This window comes from Schistosoma haematobium, chromosome 1 (genome assembly GCF_000699445.3).
Source record: "Schistosoma haematobium chromosome 1, whole genome shotgun sequence".
NCBI classification, from domain to species: domain Eukaryota; kingdom Metazoa; phylum Platyhelminthes; class Trematoda; order Strigeidida; family Schistosomatidae; genus Schistosoma; species Schistosoma haematobium.
Window position 1 is genome coordinate 15,785,167 of NC_067196.1, and position 20,347 is coordinate 15,805,513.

General features: G+C 32.8%; 1 protein-coding gene across 1 annotated transcript in view; it reads right to left on the bottom strand.

The window, feature by feature from the left end:
- Positions 1-273: 273 nt before the first annotated feature.
- MS3_00003560 (uncharacterized protein) overlaps positions 274-20,347 on the bottom strand; it is a 112,302-nt gene continuing 92,228 nt past the window's right edge. The window contains exons 7-15 of the mRNA XM_012944344.3: positions 16,202-16,647; positions 15,799-16,015; positions 14,463-14,564; positions 12,241-12,618; positions 10,080-10,774; positions 7,759-8,029; positions 5,631-6,527; positions 3,769-4,653; positions 274-1,010 (exon numbers count right to left, since the gene is read on the bottom strand). Of these exons, the coding sequence (XP_012799798.3) occupies positions 4,418-4,653; positions 5,631-6,527; positions 7,759-8,029; positions 10,080-10,774; positions 12,241-12,618; positions 14,463-14,564; positions 15,799-16,015; positions 16,202-16,647 (3,242 nt within the window). The 3' untranslated portion in view covers positions 274-1,010; positions 3,769-4,417. The remainder of the gene's footprint in view (positions 1,011-3,768; positions 4,654-5,630; positions 6,528-7,758; positions 8,030-10,079; positions 10,775-12,240; positions 12,619-14,462; positions 14,565-15,798; positions 16,016-16,201; positions 16,648-20,347) is intronic.

The window sequence follows — 20,347 nt, forward strand, 5'->3', positions numbered from 1 at the left end:
GAAGCCCAGTTCCAAATCCACTAGACAGTACCACTTCCCTCAAGATATGATAGATACGCCTTACTCATTAGTTTTAACACTGACATAAAACTTAAGTCAAACAGCGCGCTTGCTACAAAAATGCCTCCAACAGCCTAATATTAAAATATTTACATATAAAACTGTGAAATATGATTACACAGTATAATATTAAGACAACTCCATATTCATTTCTAACAAATAAACCAATTTCATTAGTATATACATGTATATCAATTAACAAACATTTCAGTAGTACGTAGAAACTTTTAAAATTTTATTTCTTTTTTAAAAAAAAAATAAACATGCAAAACAAACAGTACTGTTCGAATGAAAAGTTAATTTTATTTGCTTCTTCCATCTATATAATAATGGAATATAATCAAATGTATACAATATAACAATTATATATTAAGAAGAATAAAGGGAGTTTGTCCTTTTTGTATGATTGGCTTTATTGCATACTCATAAACACAAATAGAGCCTGGCTCGTACCTTTTACATATGAATGTTTACAGAGAATTATATTTATATATAGGGATATGTATCTGAAGATTTAGCGTAAATATCTCTAGTTTATATAACAGAATTATTAAAAGTTAGCCAAATGATATACATGAAGAATTGAATAATCAGTGAACAAGACGGATCAATTAAATTGTAATTCCATTCCCATTTAAAATTCATAACATATTTCAATGATTTTATACACAATCAATCGTTGAATCAAACAACAAATACAAAAAAGAAAGCATATATGTGTAAAAGAATAAATGGAATAGATTATAAGAGGTAGAAGAAATAATATGGAAGACTTCATACTTCATCAGAAATGCTAACCTGGGTTAAACCATCTGGGAAGGAAAAAAAAGGTAAAATAAAATAAGCATATATCCAATTGAGTGGAATTGAAATTCATAATGAGAATATCATCCGCAATATGTATGTAAGTACGAAACGATGAAAACTGAGGTATGGATTTAGTGAATATTCTAAAATGGAAAGAAAACGTATTGGGACCATTATACATTTAATTATTAAAATCAGTACAATTATGTAATACAATTTAATAATTTCAATGGTTGAGATCATGAGTCAGTTGAAGCTAGACCACCATGGGAAACCTAGAAGCACTGGACGGCCGTTTCGTCTTATTGTGGGACTCCTCAGCAGTGCGCACCCACGGCCTCGCCCCCTGCGAGGTTCGAACCCAGGACCTACTGGTTTCGCGCATGAGCACTTAACCACTAGACCACTGTTAAGTTAAGATATATAAATGTACCCAGTATGTATGATTAGACCATTGAATGAAGTAAGCTCTGTAGACTAACTCTATTTAACGAGTTACAATCCATATAATCTTTTATAAGAATGTAAAATTTTACAGTAAATAGTAGACTACACATTGACCTGAAAAACATGTCTTCCATAGAAATAACAGTTAAATTTTGCCCTAGTGATCAGATCAGATTAGTTGTACATAATCATAAATACCATTGAAATGTGCATTCACATTAATTTATTACACTAAAATTATATCAACGTAATGTAATTCAGTGAAATAGTTCTTGTTCTGAAAATTATTCTTCACATATCTAAAAAGAGACCATGTATGCACACACACACACACACACAGAAATAAATAGATTTAAATATCTAGTGTTGGGATATTCAGAAAAATATCCCAAGAAATTATTCTGTTAAGTCTAACGCCATCCTTGGACTTGAGATGGTATCATTTTCTTATTGATCAATATTTATTTAACGTGTCATTTTCCTGTTGGCCAATATTGTACAATGTTATTTTCTATTTTATGGTACTATGTGGTCCTGCTTGATTGGTATATAAACAGAGTATGTTTGAAATATAATGATTCATATCTCAGAGGCTGCGACTTGCGTTCTGGACTCAACTGGCTGGGCTAAACAGGGAACCAAGACCAATCAGAACTCTAGACTGTTATTACGTGTTTACGCGTCTTTGGTCCGATCGATAATTTGCTGCCGTCTAATTTGCAGTTCACAAGACAACACCTAGTAAAACTAATATTACCTCATATAGTATTGCTTAACAAATCAAATTCATATTGAACTTAATCAAGTAACCTCATAAAACAAAATAATAATTATGGAAACGTTATAATGTTCATGAAAGGTAACAAAGTTGCACATTTTTCACTAATCAATGAAGTGAGTTTTTTTTTAATTCAATCTAATCTTAGTTAAAATTAATTATTCAAATAACAGAACTATCAATATGAAAGAGGAAAGACTAGACCAATGAAGTTTCTTTATGTAAGATGTAGTTTGAATACGGTAGTATTGTAAAAGTTCCAGTTGACATCACAATGAAAGAAGTTGACAAAGAGAATAAACAGTGAAATGTTATCAAATAGATTCCAAATATTCCAAGATACAAAGATTGAAAATGACAAATGATGAAACTATTTTCAGTGAATGAATTGGTTAAGCATGAATGTTAAATATATATTCAAGGATCTAAGCAATAATCGAGAACAGTGATAAATTGTGGACTGACCTTAGTTAGACAAACACTGAAAACCTAGAAGGTACTGAATAGCTCTTTTGTCCTGTTGTAAAACTTGGAAGGAAACAGGAATGAAGCAGTTGTCACCTGTGTTACTGTATAGTCATCATGCTACAGTACAAATCGACAAAAATTGGAATTGTACCATTGGACCTCGACTTAATGGTTATATCGGTTAAACGTTTGCCGCAAGACCGATCCCCAGTGAAGTTGTGGGTGTGCATCACTGAAACGTTTACTAATACGAAACAGGTGTATGAGATATCCTGGTTTCCAATGGTTATCTGACTAATTATGGTCTGTAATGTAAATTATAAAGTTCAACAATGTTGACAAATCTCTTCCACTAGAAATGATTTTACTTAACGGAAGAAAACTATCAAATATTCGCATGTACTCCTATCCTACCATAAACAATATGAGAAGCTAAAAAACACCAAGAAAATATATTCTCTTACAGACGTACTTAACTGTTCTAAAACATCAAAAGCTGACTTCATATAGATAAATGGGTGCGATAATACTGGCCAACGGGATAATAGTTACCTTTCCTACACTCTAGAATAACTCAATCAAAAAAAGCAAAATAATACAATGAGTAGATTACAGAGAAAGTAACTTGGTCAAATGGCTACGAAATCCTAGGATTTTATCTTGAGCATCAGAATGACAAAAGAAAGGTATACAAATTTTATCAAACAGACAGAACCGTTGTTTCATTAGTGAAGCTGTGAACTAAGAAGCTTTTACTTATCTTAGAAATAGTTCCACTACACAGTTACTTCTAACCATTTATTATTCAGTACTTTTAGCCTTAGCTTTAAGTATTAAACTTTACTTAGAGTGTAAACGTCGACGAGAAATGACTATAATCAGTTTAATCTCGAAGAACTGTAACGAAAAGTTAGTAAGATATACTCCTTTAACATAGAAAACACTGTTGATTTGATCTAACTAGTTTGCATGTCAATATTAGCCAACAATATACATATCTCCTATATTTTAAGCTCGTAACCAGACTCAACGGAACATCGTACCCAGTAATCGTCTGGTTAATCCGCTGTCGGTTTACGGCAAAGATTACCACTAAGTTTATGTCTTTATGATACTACTTGTTAGAAACTTTATGTATCAATATTTATTTATGTATTACCTTACAGAATAAAAATACTACTGACAAATTCTAAACAATTTTAACTCACCTTAATTTTAGATACAATAGAATAGGATAAAACTAAATAAACCAGAAATTAACTGAATGAAAGCGAACACTTTGAAAGTTTAGAACAATAAACGATAATGATTCAGTGGTTTGTTCTGTTTTGTTTTATTATTACACAAAATAAGAAATATAAGAAGAGAATTACAAATCAACTAGAAATTATTTCGATTCAATGTTTTATTTCATATCGAAATATTTTTTATAAAAAGTATTTGGATAAATGGAAACAAAGATTACGGCATTCATTTAACACGAATAGGAACATATAGACAGAGCTAGTGGAAAGACAGATTTAACTCTTGAAACGCAGAAAAACACGACGATGATGATGATGACGACGACTGAATATTGTACACGCCACCGGTAAGGGTACATATATAGGCAAAAGATTTCTCGTTAAATTATATGGAATATCATATATTTGAATGTGTACTTATTATGCATAAAAAATTAATGAAGAAATTCTAGGATTTTTTTTCTATTTACAAGCGCATATATGCATGAATGAGTTAGTTACATTTGTACTCTATATATTTATATATGCATGTATTGAAACAGTCGTCTTGATTACTGAGGACTATATTAAGTTCTACTCCTTTCAATTATAAAATTATGAACAAATTTATTAGTTAATGATGCTTTGGTGTTGTCATTGACTGTGGCAAAGGTGGAGGAGGGCTAGAAGGTGTTGGTGGTAATAAATTTTCATCATGTTGTCTTCTTTGTGCTTGATCCAATTCATCATAACGATTTGAATTTGATGCTTTAATCCATGGATTATGATTAGAAACTCGATAATTAGATTTTGATAGACAAGTGTTTGTTGTCGATCCAGATTTAACATTGAAATCTAATTTATTCACATCTGAAATGTAAAATGGTCAACATATATAACAAACATTTAAAATAAGAATAAGAATATATTCTGGATAATATATTAGTAGTAGTATGTATGCTAAACAGTAATATAAAAGTGTGATTTGTGCTACGAATCGATTTTGCCCCCAAATGCCCTGGTATGGCCGAAAGTGGGGTGGGCCCGCCCTCCCTCTCGAAATGCTCTCACATGGCCACGCGTACACAGTCTCTGTCAGAGAAGTCCTACTCACTGCCTTCTCGTGGCGGGGGTGTTGTTTACGAAAATGAGAGGACGAAAAGCGAATGTCCGGCACTTTAATCGGATCTCAAACCGATGGTGCACATGGACTCCAGTATCCTGAGGGAAAAAATGGCGTATGAACCAATCGTTGGTCACCGGCTACCATGGGAATGCATCTCCTCACGATGCTCCACTGCGTTATGGATCAGACCTTTAGGTCAAAGGCTCGGGGTGTGGCCCCCTAAGAAAACCACCTGCTTCGGTCTGGACACCCGGGCAGTCTCACAGCCCACACACACACAAATATGGTGTGGCGCATATATATTTGGTGCCCTCTTGTACCAATATTTATGTGTTGAAATAAATAATAAAAAATAAATAAGCAAATCGATTTTCGTTTCTTAATTAGTTGACAAATCTATAGTATAACTGAAGAATTCATCAATATAACTCAATCGTAACTTTGCTGATTGTAAACCAACTCGTAATCATATTGAAATGTTTATTAACACTATCATCAATTCACTCGTAATACAAAATGATTAAGTTTACATTACGAAAAAGTTTCGGAAAATCATATATCTTTCCATCATATTGCAATTACATTTGTGATGGATGCTACTAACAAGGATGTTTTTGGGTAGTGTGTAGCGGGACGTGGTGTCATAGTTGCAACAGAACTTAACTGTTGATCGTCTATTACTAATGAAAGTGAACAGCTACTATATAAAATATACACTCACCTGATCGTTTATGTGATTGTTCAATGTTTACAATGTCATTCCGTTTCGGAGATTTGTATTCATTGTTGACATGACCGCCTCTTCCAAGTAATGTGGGATTATTATTATTATAAGTGGTAGTAGTAGCAGCAGTACTATTTATAGAGTTATTACTCTTTGCAGAGGATGATGGCGATAACACTGTGTGAGGTGCTATTCCCGATGATGATGCTGATATAGATGATAATCCTGTAGTTTGTGTTGAAGTAGTAATACATGGGAAATATTGTCCCATAGTGGATGAGATAATCTGATGTGCGATAGGATAATAAATTGGTGCTGAAGGAGTTGGTAAATTATAAGCATCATACATCTGTTGATTTTGTGACTGATAATTATTCTGTTGAAATACATTTTGAACAATATCACTTTCAACACCGTAATGATGATTGTTACTACCATTATTACCAATTTGTGAACTTTGTATACCATTTAATAGTTTTGTAACTGATGATGTTGTTATCGCAGCTGTTGTTGTCGTCTTTGTCGTCATCATCATCATATCATGTATTGAATGAGGATTCGTGAATAATAATGGTTGTTGAATTGTATTTATTGATGTAAGAAAGTTATTCTTATGACAACTAATATTACCGTAGGTACTGGGATTATTAATGATATTATTGTTGCTAAATGGGGAATTCAATGGAGGATTTGATAAAATATTGAAATTAACGGAACAATTTGATGATAAGCCAGTGTTAAGTGGATTACCACAAGGATATAAATTAGGTTGAATATTCATAGATGGTGTTAGATTAGCAGCCAGTCGTTGTTGATTTAATTGAGTCAGTGTAGCAGCTAACATGGGATAATCATGTAACATACTTGTGGATGCATACTCTGGACTCATTGTACCTTTTAAAATGAAAAAAGGATGAATTAAAAAGAATATATAAGTTATATATGAGAAACTTTTAAACTTAACCATTCATTGTTTGATCGTTGAGAAATTCTTTTGGGAAATCTCCAGAGAAAACCTTCAACCTTTCTACTTTTAAAAACAGTTCGGTAAAATTATACTATACTGGCAAATCAAGTGAACTTACAACAGCGCCTATGAGAGTTTTAGCAAAATTCAAAATGCGATGATGAATAGCTTGTGCCTTATAATGAGCTAAGTAAAAACTTCTTAATATTACCTGAAATTGATTTTAAGAAATATCTATTGTCCAACTCTATAGTGAATGCGATATAGCGCGAAAAATAAATTACAAAAAATACCTGCTCATGATATAGATGGTATATAAAACGGCGGTTACTCCTTAAGTGTACTTGATGTGATTCGGGCCACAGTCAAAGCTATTAGTAGGGTTTCTCAAGATCCTCCGTATCTTATGACCTAATCGATATGGAAAAATTACTCATTCATGTATGGTATATGCAGTAGGGAACTACTAGTTTATAAAAATAATTAGAAAAAGTACAAGTGTGTCCAATTATAGGACTATAATCAGCAGGTTGTCATTATTACGTATCAATTCACCAACCATATGAAAAATATCCACATTAATAATGTTGAACTAATGTGATCAAGATTGAAGAACCATTTTCGCCCTTATATAAGCTCTAAAGCTACGATGGTCTGGATCCACACTGATAAGATCTACTTTGATTTTTATTTCAATGAGCCTATCGCAGACCTGAATAAGTTTATTAATCATGTAGAATATATATATTTTGGCTTTTTAGGTTTTCTGTAGTAAATTATTTATTTATATTACCTGCTAATAACTGAATAAAATTTCCGCATGTCAAATCTAAAGCTTCTCAAATTCATCATTGTAGTATAGCTACATCGATAATGCTAAGGGTTTACTAACAAACGGACAAAACATTACAAACATTTAGAATGAATAATTGAGGTGTTATTGTATCAATAGACCAGATATTTATTTCTTGAACCACTTCTATTTATGATAACTAGTGCTTTAGAAACAAGTAGAAATTGTTACTAAGGATTTTTATGAATATTAATGGTAGTGATACAATAGGATATTTATTAAGATTTACTTAATCATATAATCAGTATAAAAATCAAAATATAAATTAATATTCCACCCATTTATATTCATTAATTATTACTTACTTGCTCCATTACTATCTACATCTGATTCAGCTCCACCAACTGTTGTATAAACACCAGGTTCTGAATTTAATAAATTCATACCAATTGAAGAAGTACAACAAACTGCATTATTATTACGATAACCGGTTTGTAAAAGCCAAGAATTATCAGTTACATCGGATGGATTAGATGAAGCTGGAATTCGCACTAATGGTCGACCATTGATTAGCATTGATGGATGACCTCGAGACAAATCAATTTGGAGTAATCCATTTGCCGCTTGTACAGAAGTCTGGTGTTTCAAACATACGACATACAAAATAGATAGGTGAAATTAATAACCCTTATAGACCAATCAGATAAAAGTATCATAGCAAACCTCTTTATTGGTATTTCGTAAATATGTTACTAACAAAAATAAAGTAGTATAATTTCCTCAAATAAATTAAACTTAGAGATACCGAAATATCTTATGTTGATAATTGATGCTCAAACTAACATAAAATATAAACCCAAATATCAAAAGCTTTGGGTGATTTTACTTAAAAATACTTGGGAATATTGAGGAGGGATGTCAACCTCAAAGACTTCCTTTAACCCTCAAAATCCAATGGTATCTACATTGGAAGAAAATAGTGTCACCGTTGTTTCTGAACAGTTTTGAGAACATGTTGCGTTGCATCTGAATTAAGTATCAACTTCACAATAATATATCTGATGAAAGAAATGTAGCTAGAAGGTGCATCAAAACAAGTTGTTATTCAATAGTAAATTATTCTATGATATTAATGTGACTTGCTGTTAGTTCTTCATTCTGAAATCCCTACTCTAAAGTTACACATTTCCAAGAAACAAACTATCCTTAAAACATTGACTTTAAACAAATCTAAAGAGGAGATTTAATTATTATCACTTTTCTTATATTGATGAGCTTCGAATGGTGTTGAGAAACATGAGCATACATATTTGTGAATACAGAATATTTGAATTTCTGATAACTGGTTAAAGGAAATATTCAACTACAAGGATTTTGTTGCAAGTTACTTCAATATAATCGAATAATTGTAGTTTTTATGTTACCTATTCAACGTTGTATAAAAAGTTGAATGTTATTATAGTTTGTTTAGAAGTAAAATGGATAAAAGTATGCTTTAATGACAGACCAATCAGATTTATGATAGTAGCTATTTAGAGTTTTGCGTGAAATTCAAAACACAATAACGGATATCTTGTATTTTTTTAAAGGCCAAGTCAGAAATAAATAAAACCTAACAATATTTAATTATCAAGATGCTTAAAATTGATAAACATAAAAGGACTATAGATTAAAAACGAAGTTGAACAACACTAAATTTAACTATGGGGAAACGATTAGTTTTGTTGCGACAAATTAATTTAGAAAATAGCTGGAATTAAAATGTAACATTTTAATATGATGTACGATGTTTCCAAGGTAACTTATATAATCTGGAGATTTGGAATCAAAGAAAAACCTGCATAGCTATTCATTAACGTGACTGCAAATCAATCTACCGCTCTAAGCCCAACACCTAACTCCTAACAGTAAGTCCTAAACCTAACCTTTATTTGGTTGACTTATTCACATTCCTTTTGGTTCAAAGTTGGTCAGTTACGGGTCCCTGAAATCATTAGTGAAAAGATTTAGAGTATCAGAAATCTCATGACTTCTAAGAAAATATATTAGTATTTTTTTTATTGAGATCATGAACCGATCAATTTTAGACTAGCATTGGAAACCAAGAAGCACTGTACGACCGTCTCGTTCTAGTACGGGACTCCTTAACAGTGCGAATCCCAAACTCCACATACGGGACTTAAACTCAGGACCTTCAGTCTCGCGCGCGAACGCTTGACCTTTACACCACTGTGGCTATGTGCTCGCTAGTGACTAGCTTTTAGAGGTAATTCTCGAAGCTTCAGTGAGAAGCTGTGACCAGTGGAGTTCAACCATGTCGGGTGTCAGACATATACCCACTAAAGGCAATGAAAAATGGTCGTGCAATATCGTGAATTGATTGAAGTTAGATATTAATATCGTTGGATGTTGGCCCAGTGGTCTGGGGACTAAACGTTCGCGCACGAGACCAAAGGGCCTGTGTTTGATCTTCGTGTACGTAGCCGTGGATGCGCACTGCTGGAGAGTCTCATACTAGGACGAAACGGTCGTCCAGTGTTTCCAGGTTTTCAATGGTAGTCTAACACTGATCGGTTCATGATCTCAATAAAAACTCAACAATCTCCAAAACCCTACTACTGATAAATGTCGCATTATGTTAAAATATAAAGAAATCCAACAATAACGAAAATTCTTTAAATATTACCTGTCCTCGTAAATGAGCATTTAATAGATCAGTTGAACATAATCCTAAATTGTGACCAGATTGACTGCTAACTAATTGATTAACTCTTGAGAAATTATTTACAGTATTTAAAAATTCTGTATTATTATTACTAATATTATTATTAGTAGTGGTAGTAGCAGTAATATGGTCGATTTCTTTAGAACTAATATTCCCATGTATATTATTAGTATGATCAAGCTGCGAAATAGTCCTATTGTTATGATTAATTTTTACTGAACATTGTTTACGACGATGTTTCTTCATTTTTGATATACATAATAACGAGGATAAAACAGATGAATGTTGCTTCCGGATCTGGTGATGATGATAGTATTGATGATTGTTAAATAATGATAAACTATAACGATTATGTGGATGAGTTTCATCATTATCATCATTGTGTTTATTATTGTTATTATCACAGAATGCTTCAGTTTCTGATGTAACACCATCACTTGGACCAATTGTGCCACCAGATAAACGATTAACTATTGTATTAGACTGTTGACCGATAATCAAACCAACATTTGACTGTGACGTCTGACGTAGCTGTGATTGTTGTTGACTTGAATTTTTTTCATTTGAAACACTATTGGGAGATTCTGTACTGGTATTTGATGATAGGACAATTTGATGATAAGATTGTAATCCCCCATTTGGTAGAACAGTTGAAACTTAAAAAAAGTAAATATAACAATCACGCATAAGTAGTCACAATGAATCAATGTCTTAATGCTGGTCAAATTCTATCAATCAAGCTGAGTGACTCAACATCATGTGGTTGGAGGTAGTTAGCAGCAAGATTTATTTGTAATCTTTAGGGGACTTTAACGGTCCTTTTAGAGTTAGAACCCACACCACACAACTTTACAGTCTGAAACATTACCTCTGAACTATTCGGACATCCAACCACCTAACAGATATTTAGTAGTTATTAGTAACACACATGTTGATGATGAATACCTTCCTCTGTAGAAATTCTAACAATTTAGTAAATTATGAGGTCACAATTCAGTTAAGAATAAGAGACTATGGTTTAATTTTAATTATAAAATTACTTGGACTTTTAAAAAAAGACTGACTACTGGCTTTGTAAAAATCATAAACTGAAACTGAGTGAATTCCCATTGTTAAAACATGACTTATTTTACTTAGCAAAAGCTCATAAACTCCCCCACTTTTGCATCAGTCATATGGTTATGTTCATGTTGATTGCTGAACAGAGTTTCTGGTGCATAATATCTTGATAATATTAACGGTTTAAGAGCGTGATATAAAAACTCTAGAGAAAAACAGTTAATTTTAAAATAATCAAACGCATCTCTAGCTCCATAATATTTCTTATCTAAACAAGTCTAAAACACAAACCTTTACATTCATAACACATATAATAATTGATATGATGGACAAGAATTAAACCTGATATTTAGGTATCGATTCAGAGAGTGAATGGCCAGGTCTCATATCCTTGAATCATTTATTTATTAAACGACTTACAATCACGTTTATTCCTGTGTTTAATGTTATCAATATAAGTTTGTTATCTTGGTGGAAGATGAAATAAAGTGGCTTTTGTAATTATTCACTTAGGTCCTGCAATACCTGGAAGTCAGTCGTAGAATGGTAAGGCTGGAAGCACAAACTTAAGTTATGAGGGTGGGGTCGTACTGCTGGCTGTAATGGAGTTTAATGGCAATAAGTTGTTTGCCTCAGACAACTACCCTGTGGAGCGATTCATCCTTCCCACAACAAAAACAATAGGGTTAGAAAAGGTTGATCCTACAAAACAGAACACTTCACCTTACTCTAAAAACTTTCGTCACCTGAGGCAAAGCCTCGGAAGGTTCGTGTATGAGTAACCTCAAGCAGTGGTCCCTTGAGCTCTGTGGTCACGCCACCAGGTAGCTTAAAACATTAATAACCGATTAACAATAAGAACTAAGGCCTTAATTGTGGTTCGTTGGTCGATGTGTTATCTCATGAAACAAGTCACAGGTCCTGCTGGCAATGTAGGTGAACTAATCGATAAAAAAATCCCGATTCGGCAATATAGCACGTAATATCGATTAGTATTCAAGCCACACAAAAATTCATGAAAATATAGTGTTAAATTAGAAGAAAACCAGATCAATATTACTACCTCCCATCTCAGGTTTAGCTGCAGATAATAGAAATGGATACATATTTGGTCTAACTGTTGCATAACCAGCATCACCACCACCACCACCGATAAGATTGACATTACCGTTACCACATAAACCAGTTGTTGTACATACATTTAAAGCATCTTCACCACGAATTAACAATGTTTTATGAACTTGATGTTTTTCTCTTTCTAAATCATGTCTTTTACGATGCATCCATGTCACAGAGAAGCAAGCAACACCAGCTAATAAACCAAGGAAACAACATAATAGAACTAGTACTAATATAACTACAGTTGACAAACGAGTTGATGAATCATCAAGTACAGAGGTATCATTTGAGGATGGCACTTTATTTGCATCAGATTCACGTTCTAGAAAGAAAAAAACAAACAAACGAGTGAGAATAATTCAGCAATAGTATGTCGTAAGTCCAAATGTTATAAATATGACCAAGGATGAAATGCTTGACCAACATTATTCCATCAGCACTAGAAGACGAGACAAACATGATATTGGTCACTCCTCAGTAATTAGTAAGTTGTAAATAGCGAGAACTAAACGGAATAAAATGAATTCACGATATCATGTTTAAATCTTTGCTCTTATTCTTTTCAAGCGTATGAAATTTAAACGTCTCGGTTCCGCAGAAAAAATTAAGTAGCTGCCCGAACAGATCAGTTGTAACATCTGGAATTTTGAAACTGAGTGACGCGAGTTTAAATTCCACAGAAAGCATCAGCTCCATTAATAATATATGTTTTCCGGCGAGACTCTAATTTACGAACGAGCCAATCAGGAGCGGTTTAAGGATTTCAAGGATACGGCGCCAACTTCAGCGCTTAGTGCTAACGTACGATCGGTTCACAGGGAATTTTGTATAAAATGTGATAATTGAACGGCTATAACAAATAAAACGGCGAGACTATAATTTGTGGACGAATCAATCAGGTATAAGATAATATACCTCGGATTTTAATGCGAAAGCCTTTCATGTATTTGGCTAAATAAATTTCTGGCATTATAGTTGATGTCAGTTCGTGATGAAAACCACATATATAATTCCTAACTATGGCAAATTACGACAATTATTATGAACTGGATAATAAAAGCACCAGTAACACTGGCTGCAGCCAGGTACTACAATATGCATGGATGTTTGGAGAGCGTACAGAATCCTCCATAAGCTTGGTTATGTGCATCATGTCGTTATCCACAAGTAGAATTTTGTGCACTCAACAACTGGAATGCACATAAACAATATTGAAACTACGTGGTCGAGGCTGAAAGAGTTTTTGAGACTTTACCATGGCTCCAGAGGCCGACTATTCTGTAGTCGTATGGATGATTTCCTCTACTGCATGCATTACGATTTTAGAACCTCCGAACCTCTTTCTAATCTTGACAAGTTTTTGAACCATGTATAAGAAGTGTATCCACTATATTTCCATGGTTTTGTATAACATATTTTTACTCTATGCTAACTATTTGCTGATTGGCTAATATTTCTCAAGGTTACTTGAGATTCGTTCAAAGGTCGTCCATACATTAAAGTCTCGCCTGTTTTCCTTTCTGACTCGAGTCAATTAGCACGAAACCTAGGTCGAGCAAGGTATCCTGTCGACCACCTCCCATCATTTAACATCTGATATGATGGAAAGAAAAGTCAATTTTCGATTGATTTACTCATTATGAGTTTTGTTCAAGATTATTTCCATTTTGATTCAATGGAATGATTACTCAATGTAGTATTTGTTTTCTTTTCTCGTATGATATTTTATTCTGTATAATATGCGGTAATCTTGTATTCCATTGACATAAACTAAGCTCAGTATGTGATTTGTTATAACCCTAAGTATTTTTCATATATGTGATTTCATCCTAATTATTAATCAAAATGGGTGTACAATCAATATATAAATGAGTGTATTTTCTACTAGAATCGTCGTCATCGTCGTGTTTTGGGGTTAATAAGTCATCACTTATACCAGTCTTTTTGTTTTTACTTTCGAGTCGTGGGAATGGCAGAGGTCCCTCGTTCCGAGTATAAGTGATAAGCGTTTCCAACATAGCAACCAGCGACAACCAGATACAAAAAGTAGCATTAAAAGAGCCAAGATAATAAGCATTCAAACGACAAATTATAACAACATCAATAAAATGTTAATATTTGCTTTGATGTGAAACATTACTGGTGACTGGTTAATTCACTACTTACTTGTATTCGTCGAGTCCTCTTCTTCATTAATAGATTGATGATTGAAGGATTTTGAAGATAACATAGCCAACTCATCAATTTTTATCGGTGTTGTAACCTTTTCTAAAATGGACATTAAACCGATTTTTTGCCAGCGAAATAAAACATAAAGGAAATGAAGATCAAATTAAAATAATACTTATTAATTTGTACAATAATTAACACTAAAAATTTATATAAAACTACTCTATGCCCTAGTAAAACAAATTAATAAATAAGAAATTAGTTTTACTTTCTCCTGGACTAAATTTTAAATTATCAGTATGAGGATTTGTGGATATTATTGTATTTTCACAGCTGAATTTACGAGTCAATCTTAGCTAGACAACCATCGAAAATCTGGAAGTACTAGACGGCCATTCCGTCCTAGCATGGGACACCTCATAAGTGGGACCATGGATGCGCACTACTGAGGAGTCCCATACTAGGACGACATGGTCGTCCAGCGCTTCCAGGTCTTCAATGATGGTCTAGCTTAGATCGACTCGTGATTTCAACTGTGGAAATGTTAAATTAACATATAATAAGAAATGTATCAATCACTTGTAAGTAAATCTTCGATAGTATACACGTAATAGCTAGTTGATTTTATGCAACGACACTGGATATCAGATGATTGGATTAGAAATCGATTTGAGACAATAATGTTTGCTCTATTTTATATTCATGATACGTGTTGTTGTATGTAGCCGGGATAATTTTATGAGACAATTTTACTCTGTTGCTATTCGGCCGATAGGTGTACAAATCATTTAATCATATTTTCATGATAATTTTATATCTCAAAAAGACATAAAAAGACCGGTATCTTTGTCAAATATTAGTTCTTAGCAGTTATATTTGACTGTATCAAGAGACTCATTTACTATTCAGTCAACACGCTGAGTATTATCCTACCAAAGCCTGAAGTATCATAGCTATGCATCAGAATTTATTGAAAACCTATAATTAAATGACCTTATTTAGATTTTATCACTAAGGGTTACTTGCAATACTAATATACCTAAGCAACACTATAATTTAGCAATATAAAAGGTTTAATTAACTTTGTATAAATGTGTATATGAGATATTGAGTTCTATGACCTGAAATATGATTTATCACGTTTGAAAGGATGATCCAATGATTTCCAGATAGATTATCTGAAGCATTATGTCAGTCTCAACCTTAATGAAGAAAATAATACAACTGTATCATAAACCACTATTATTATTATTACTGTTTCATATAATAGAGTGTTAGAGTAAAATAAAACCTTCATAAAAGTACCAATGTTAATGTTTGAAATAAAACTTACCACTTTCAAAGCGTATTTCACTAAACAACAACCAATCGTCAGCGAAAAAGGCTTTCAATTGTACAACTTGACCAATTCTATGAGATAAATCCAAAATAATACTAAAAACACCTAGACTTCGATTCTCTAATTTGAATTCACGTGAAATAGGCAATTGACCAGAGAAATGTACACCACCTACACTAAATTTAACTTCTAGTCGCCTGGGTAAACGAATCTAATAAAAAGAGGGAAAAAATTAATTAATTACTGTCATTTCATTGTCTTAGGTAAAGAAAAATTTCAGTAAACTACTTATGCATTTTATCAAATTACTTCAAATAAATTCATTTATAACAGAAATATGTACACATAACTGCAGAAAAGTGTTATGGCATAACAATAATTAAGGATATAAACTAACCTTTTCTAAATAATTATTAGATATATAAAGTCGAAGTCGTGTAAAATTACGTACAGAAGCAAAACGAAAAAGCATATCAACAACATCATTATTTTTATCCTGTGAACTTTTCCAACGATCACGATGCCAACCAACAAATTGATAATTCATTGAACTATCTGCTTTTGAACTAACACCAACAGTTTGTTGTATAGATGGAATTGTATCACGATTAGCACTATTTAAATCAATAAGACAACCAAGTCCTCCATCTAAAAGACTTCCTGGTTCAATTCTATGACCATCATAACAAGTATCTGAAAATGGAAGACCACCACCAGCTTGACTAGAATTTAAGTTCTCATTTGTAAACACTTCTGATCCTTGAGATTTATATAAACTAGTTTCAGCTTGATAAGGAGGATGTGCTAGACTCCCTTCAGGGATTCGATATTCAACCAGGTCATCTATTTAAATAAATGAAAATTTCATAACAATGCAAATTACAGATTCAATTTAATTGGATGGAGCAATTCACACTACTCATAAATAAACAAGTAACAAGATTGAAAATGACTAGTTACATGTGTTTATAAGTAAGCGATTCATATCTTCAGAAGTCGTAATGAAAAATTAATTCTTCAAAGTAAGAGACCTTACTATTGTATTAATCCGTCATATGATGACGAAGATTTCCAACTCAGGTAGATGTTTTTTGTGTTAATATACCATTTGAATTAGACTGTTTGACTTAGAAAGTTTTATTGTTACTCTGGACAACACCACTATCAGTTTCTACATCGTGAGCGTTTTAGCAATTCCACAGGAGTTCAATCAGTGAGTTCTAATGATTTTCTTTGTGACTGGTCGTCTTCGTGGGTTTCACTGTTTTCATATGTTCATATATTTCTACTGGCTATCTCGTTTGGTCAAGTTCTAACCATGATTGACTGACTTTTCTCAATATGGATTGATCAACAACAATTAAAAACCATGAAACTGGTCAAAACAACCAATCACAAACAATCCCCTTAGAATGAAACGATTTAATGCTTATAGAATAACTCAAAATCTATATGAAGTAAGCAAGGATGATACTTCTCAAAATGGCTATGAAAGTTTTACAATTAAATCATTTACCTCTTAATGGGAACATAAAAACACCAAAACAAAACAAAAAGAAACAATTATATAGTGATAAATTGCAAATCTCTTTTGGTAATTTATCACCCTTGAGAATTAAATCAATAACAACACAATATTGAGATGTCGAAAAGTGTTTCACTTGTCAAAATCACTGAATACAACTTTGTTGATTGATTGGTTTTGTAAAAAAATAAAAAAAATAAAAACAGAAATGCAAAACAGATAAACACACATATATTTATGTACCATTTTACAATTATACTTTAGCAAAAGAGAACAAAAACTATTAGAGACAAGAAAGAGAATTAATACTTTATTGAAACTTGAAAAGTAATAAATAATCAGTGATGAATGTATCATCAATGTTAATTTAGTTATACACATAAACAAGAAATGACCCCCAAATGCCCTGGTACGACTGAGAGTGGGGAGAGTCTGCTCTCCCTCTCGAAATGCTCTTATATGGTCACGCGTATATAGCCTCTGCTAGGAAAGTTCTACTCACTGCCTTCTCGTGGTGGGGATGTTGTTTACAATATTGAGAGAACGAAATGCAAATGTATAGCGCTTTAACCGGGTTGGTGGACATGGAGAGTTCACCTAGGGGAGTTGAAAAACCCTGATTCCAAACCAATGGTGTACATGGGCTCCAGTATCTTGAAGGAACAAATGGCGTATGAGCCAATCGTTGGTCACCGGCTACCATGGGACTACATCGTCTGACGATGTTCCACTGCCTTGTGCATCAGACCTTTAGGTCGAAGGCTCTGGGTGTGACCCCCTAAGAAAACCGCCTGCTTCGGTTTGGGCACCCGAGCAGTATCACAGTCCTCACACAAATCAAATAAGATTTGTGTGGCGCATATGTATTTGGTTCCTCCTCGAACCAATATCTATGTGTTCAAATAAATAATAAATAATAATAATAAACAAGATGTGAAGGAAACAATTTATACATAGTCAACTATTAATTCATTTTTGTATTTTTTGTTTGCATCTTCTCATTGATGTTTAGGATTGAAATTGATCAGTCTCTTATTGGCATATGTGATACCTGTACGGATTGTCTTGATATTTCATCAAATCACAAGTATAGTTAGTAGTGGAATCCAGGATAGCATTTCGTCCTATTTCGGACTCGTCAATTAAATGTACCTGGGTCCCAGAGTTGATTTTCACTCCGGTTGACATCCAGATGACAAGTCCCATGTAGAAAGAAATGTGCGTCTTGGATCCCACTGCTAGTTACCATCCATAGTCAACTCTTGTTTAAGTTATATACACACAAACAATAAAAGAAAAATATTTTAACGAATGTGATTAGACTTTTATCGACTAGTTTCATTTACATCGTACATTGAATTAAATTCATTTGATTACGTCATTTTGAACCTACACACATAGACATATATACATACATACAACGAACAAGCTTAAATCAAACAACTTAATCAGGTTACAAAAAGTTAAATTGACTAGTACAGGTATATAAATAAATATTCAGTTGAATTTTGTTCGGAAATAACTTTTGATCATTGACCAGACAACATTATCATTGATCTATTTAAACTTATATTTATCAACAAAAAGGGTTAAATTAAGCATATTTTTCAATAAATAATATAATATTGCATGTATAAGTGATAGTACCATTGTAGTAGAGACACTACTCACAAGGATATTTTGTAATTTAGTGTGTAGCAGAACATGGTATCGAAGTTGCAACCAATTGTCAGACGCAGTAAAGACTTTCAGTGCATTGAAAGTACTGCATTGGCAAAACACTTGGAAACCATCCAAGAAGATAGTTCAAATGCAGAATATACCGAAAGATACAAATAGACAATTGAAGGCTATGTATTTGTATTGTGTACATACTTTGTTACTTCTCTTGTCCATGGTCGTGTTTTACACTACTTGATATATCAATAATAATTGCTATTTATTTATTGGTTCCTAGAATTATCATCGTATTAACTAGTTACAATTACTTTCGAAGTTATGAGATTAAATGAACCATTTAACTGAATATTCTTGAGTTCCGTGTATATGTAAGCGTAAATGTAGATTGTCAGCTCGAGATAGACACGATTATCGTAAACATCGGTTGTTTTGAAAAACTTATACTTTTAATGCGTAACTTGCTTCTTTCTTCTTGGATCATATTTTCTACATCTATTCTTTTCATCTACCACTGATATTGTTGCAAATTTTACCACTCTGACATTTATCTCGATAATTTCATCTCGATAGGATGATATAGTAACTGGTTGACATACGTCCCAGAATCAACGTTGCTTATGACTGACTGACTATTTGTGGTTACTTTCTCCTACACATAATTTAAGTATAATACTTCACTGGTCTGTACTACAGACTACACATTTATTTGACGAACGATTACGTACACATACATTTCTCATACTGAAAATCCAAAACGTTTATCCTAGTTTTCATAATTCCATAGAAGTTATTTATATCATACTACAGTAATATCTTTGCTATTCCATTCATTTAAATATGGTAACAATAATTATCATTATATTATTATTAATAGCTTTATTGAGTATTATATTTTTGGTACAATATAAAATTCTCAGCACAAAGTATTTCAGCGAGTTTCCTTTTCTTATTTTTTGGTCGATCCTGACGATAAATATTTAGTGATCACTAGTTAGATGTTAGCAGTTCAGAAATCGAAATCTGAATAATGTACATTCTTTTCGCTGCTTATTGCCAGCCACCACGATGTCGCTGATTGAACTTTATCATAACTTGTACAGAGAAAGGTCGTAAACTTTTCATAAATGTTTCTGAATAGGTTATGCAGTTAATTGATATATTCATGTGTTAAAACAAACAAAAAACATTACTTGGTGAAGTATCTAGATTGAAGGAATAGGTACCCGATACATTCAAGCAGGCTGCTAAAAATTAGCCTTCAAATTCAATTGAATAACTATATTCATATTAGGAATGGCGAGACTATAATTTATGGACGAACCAACCAGATTAAAGATA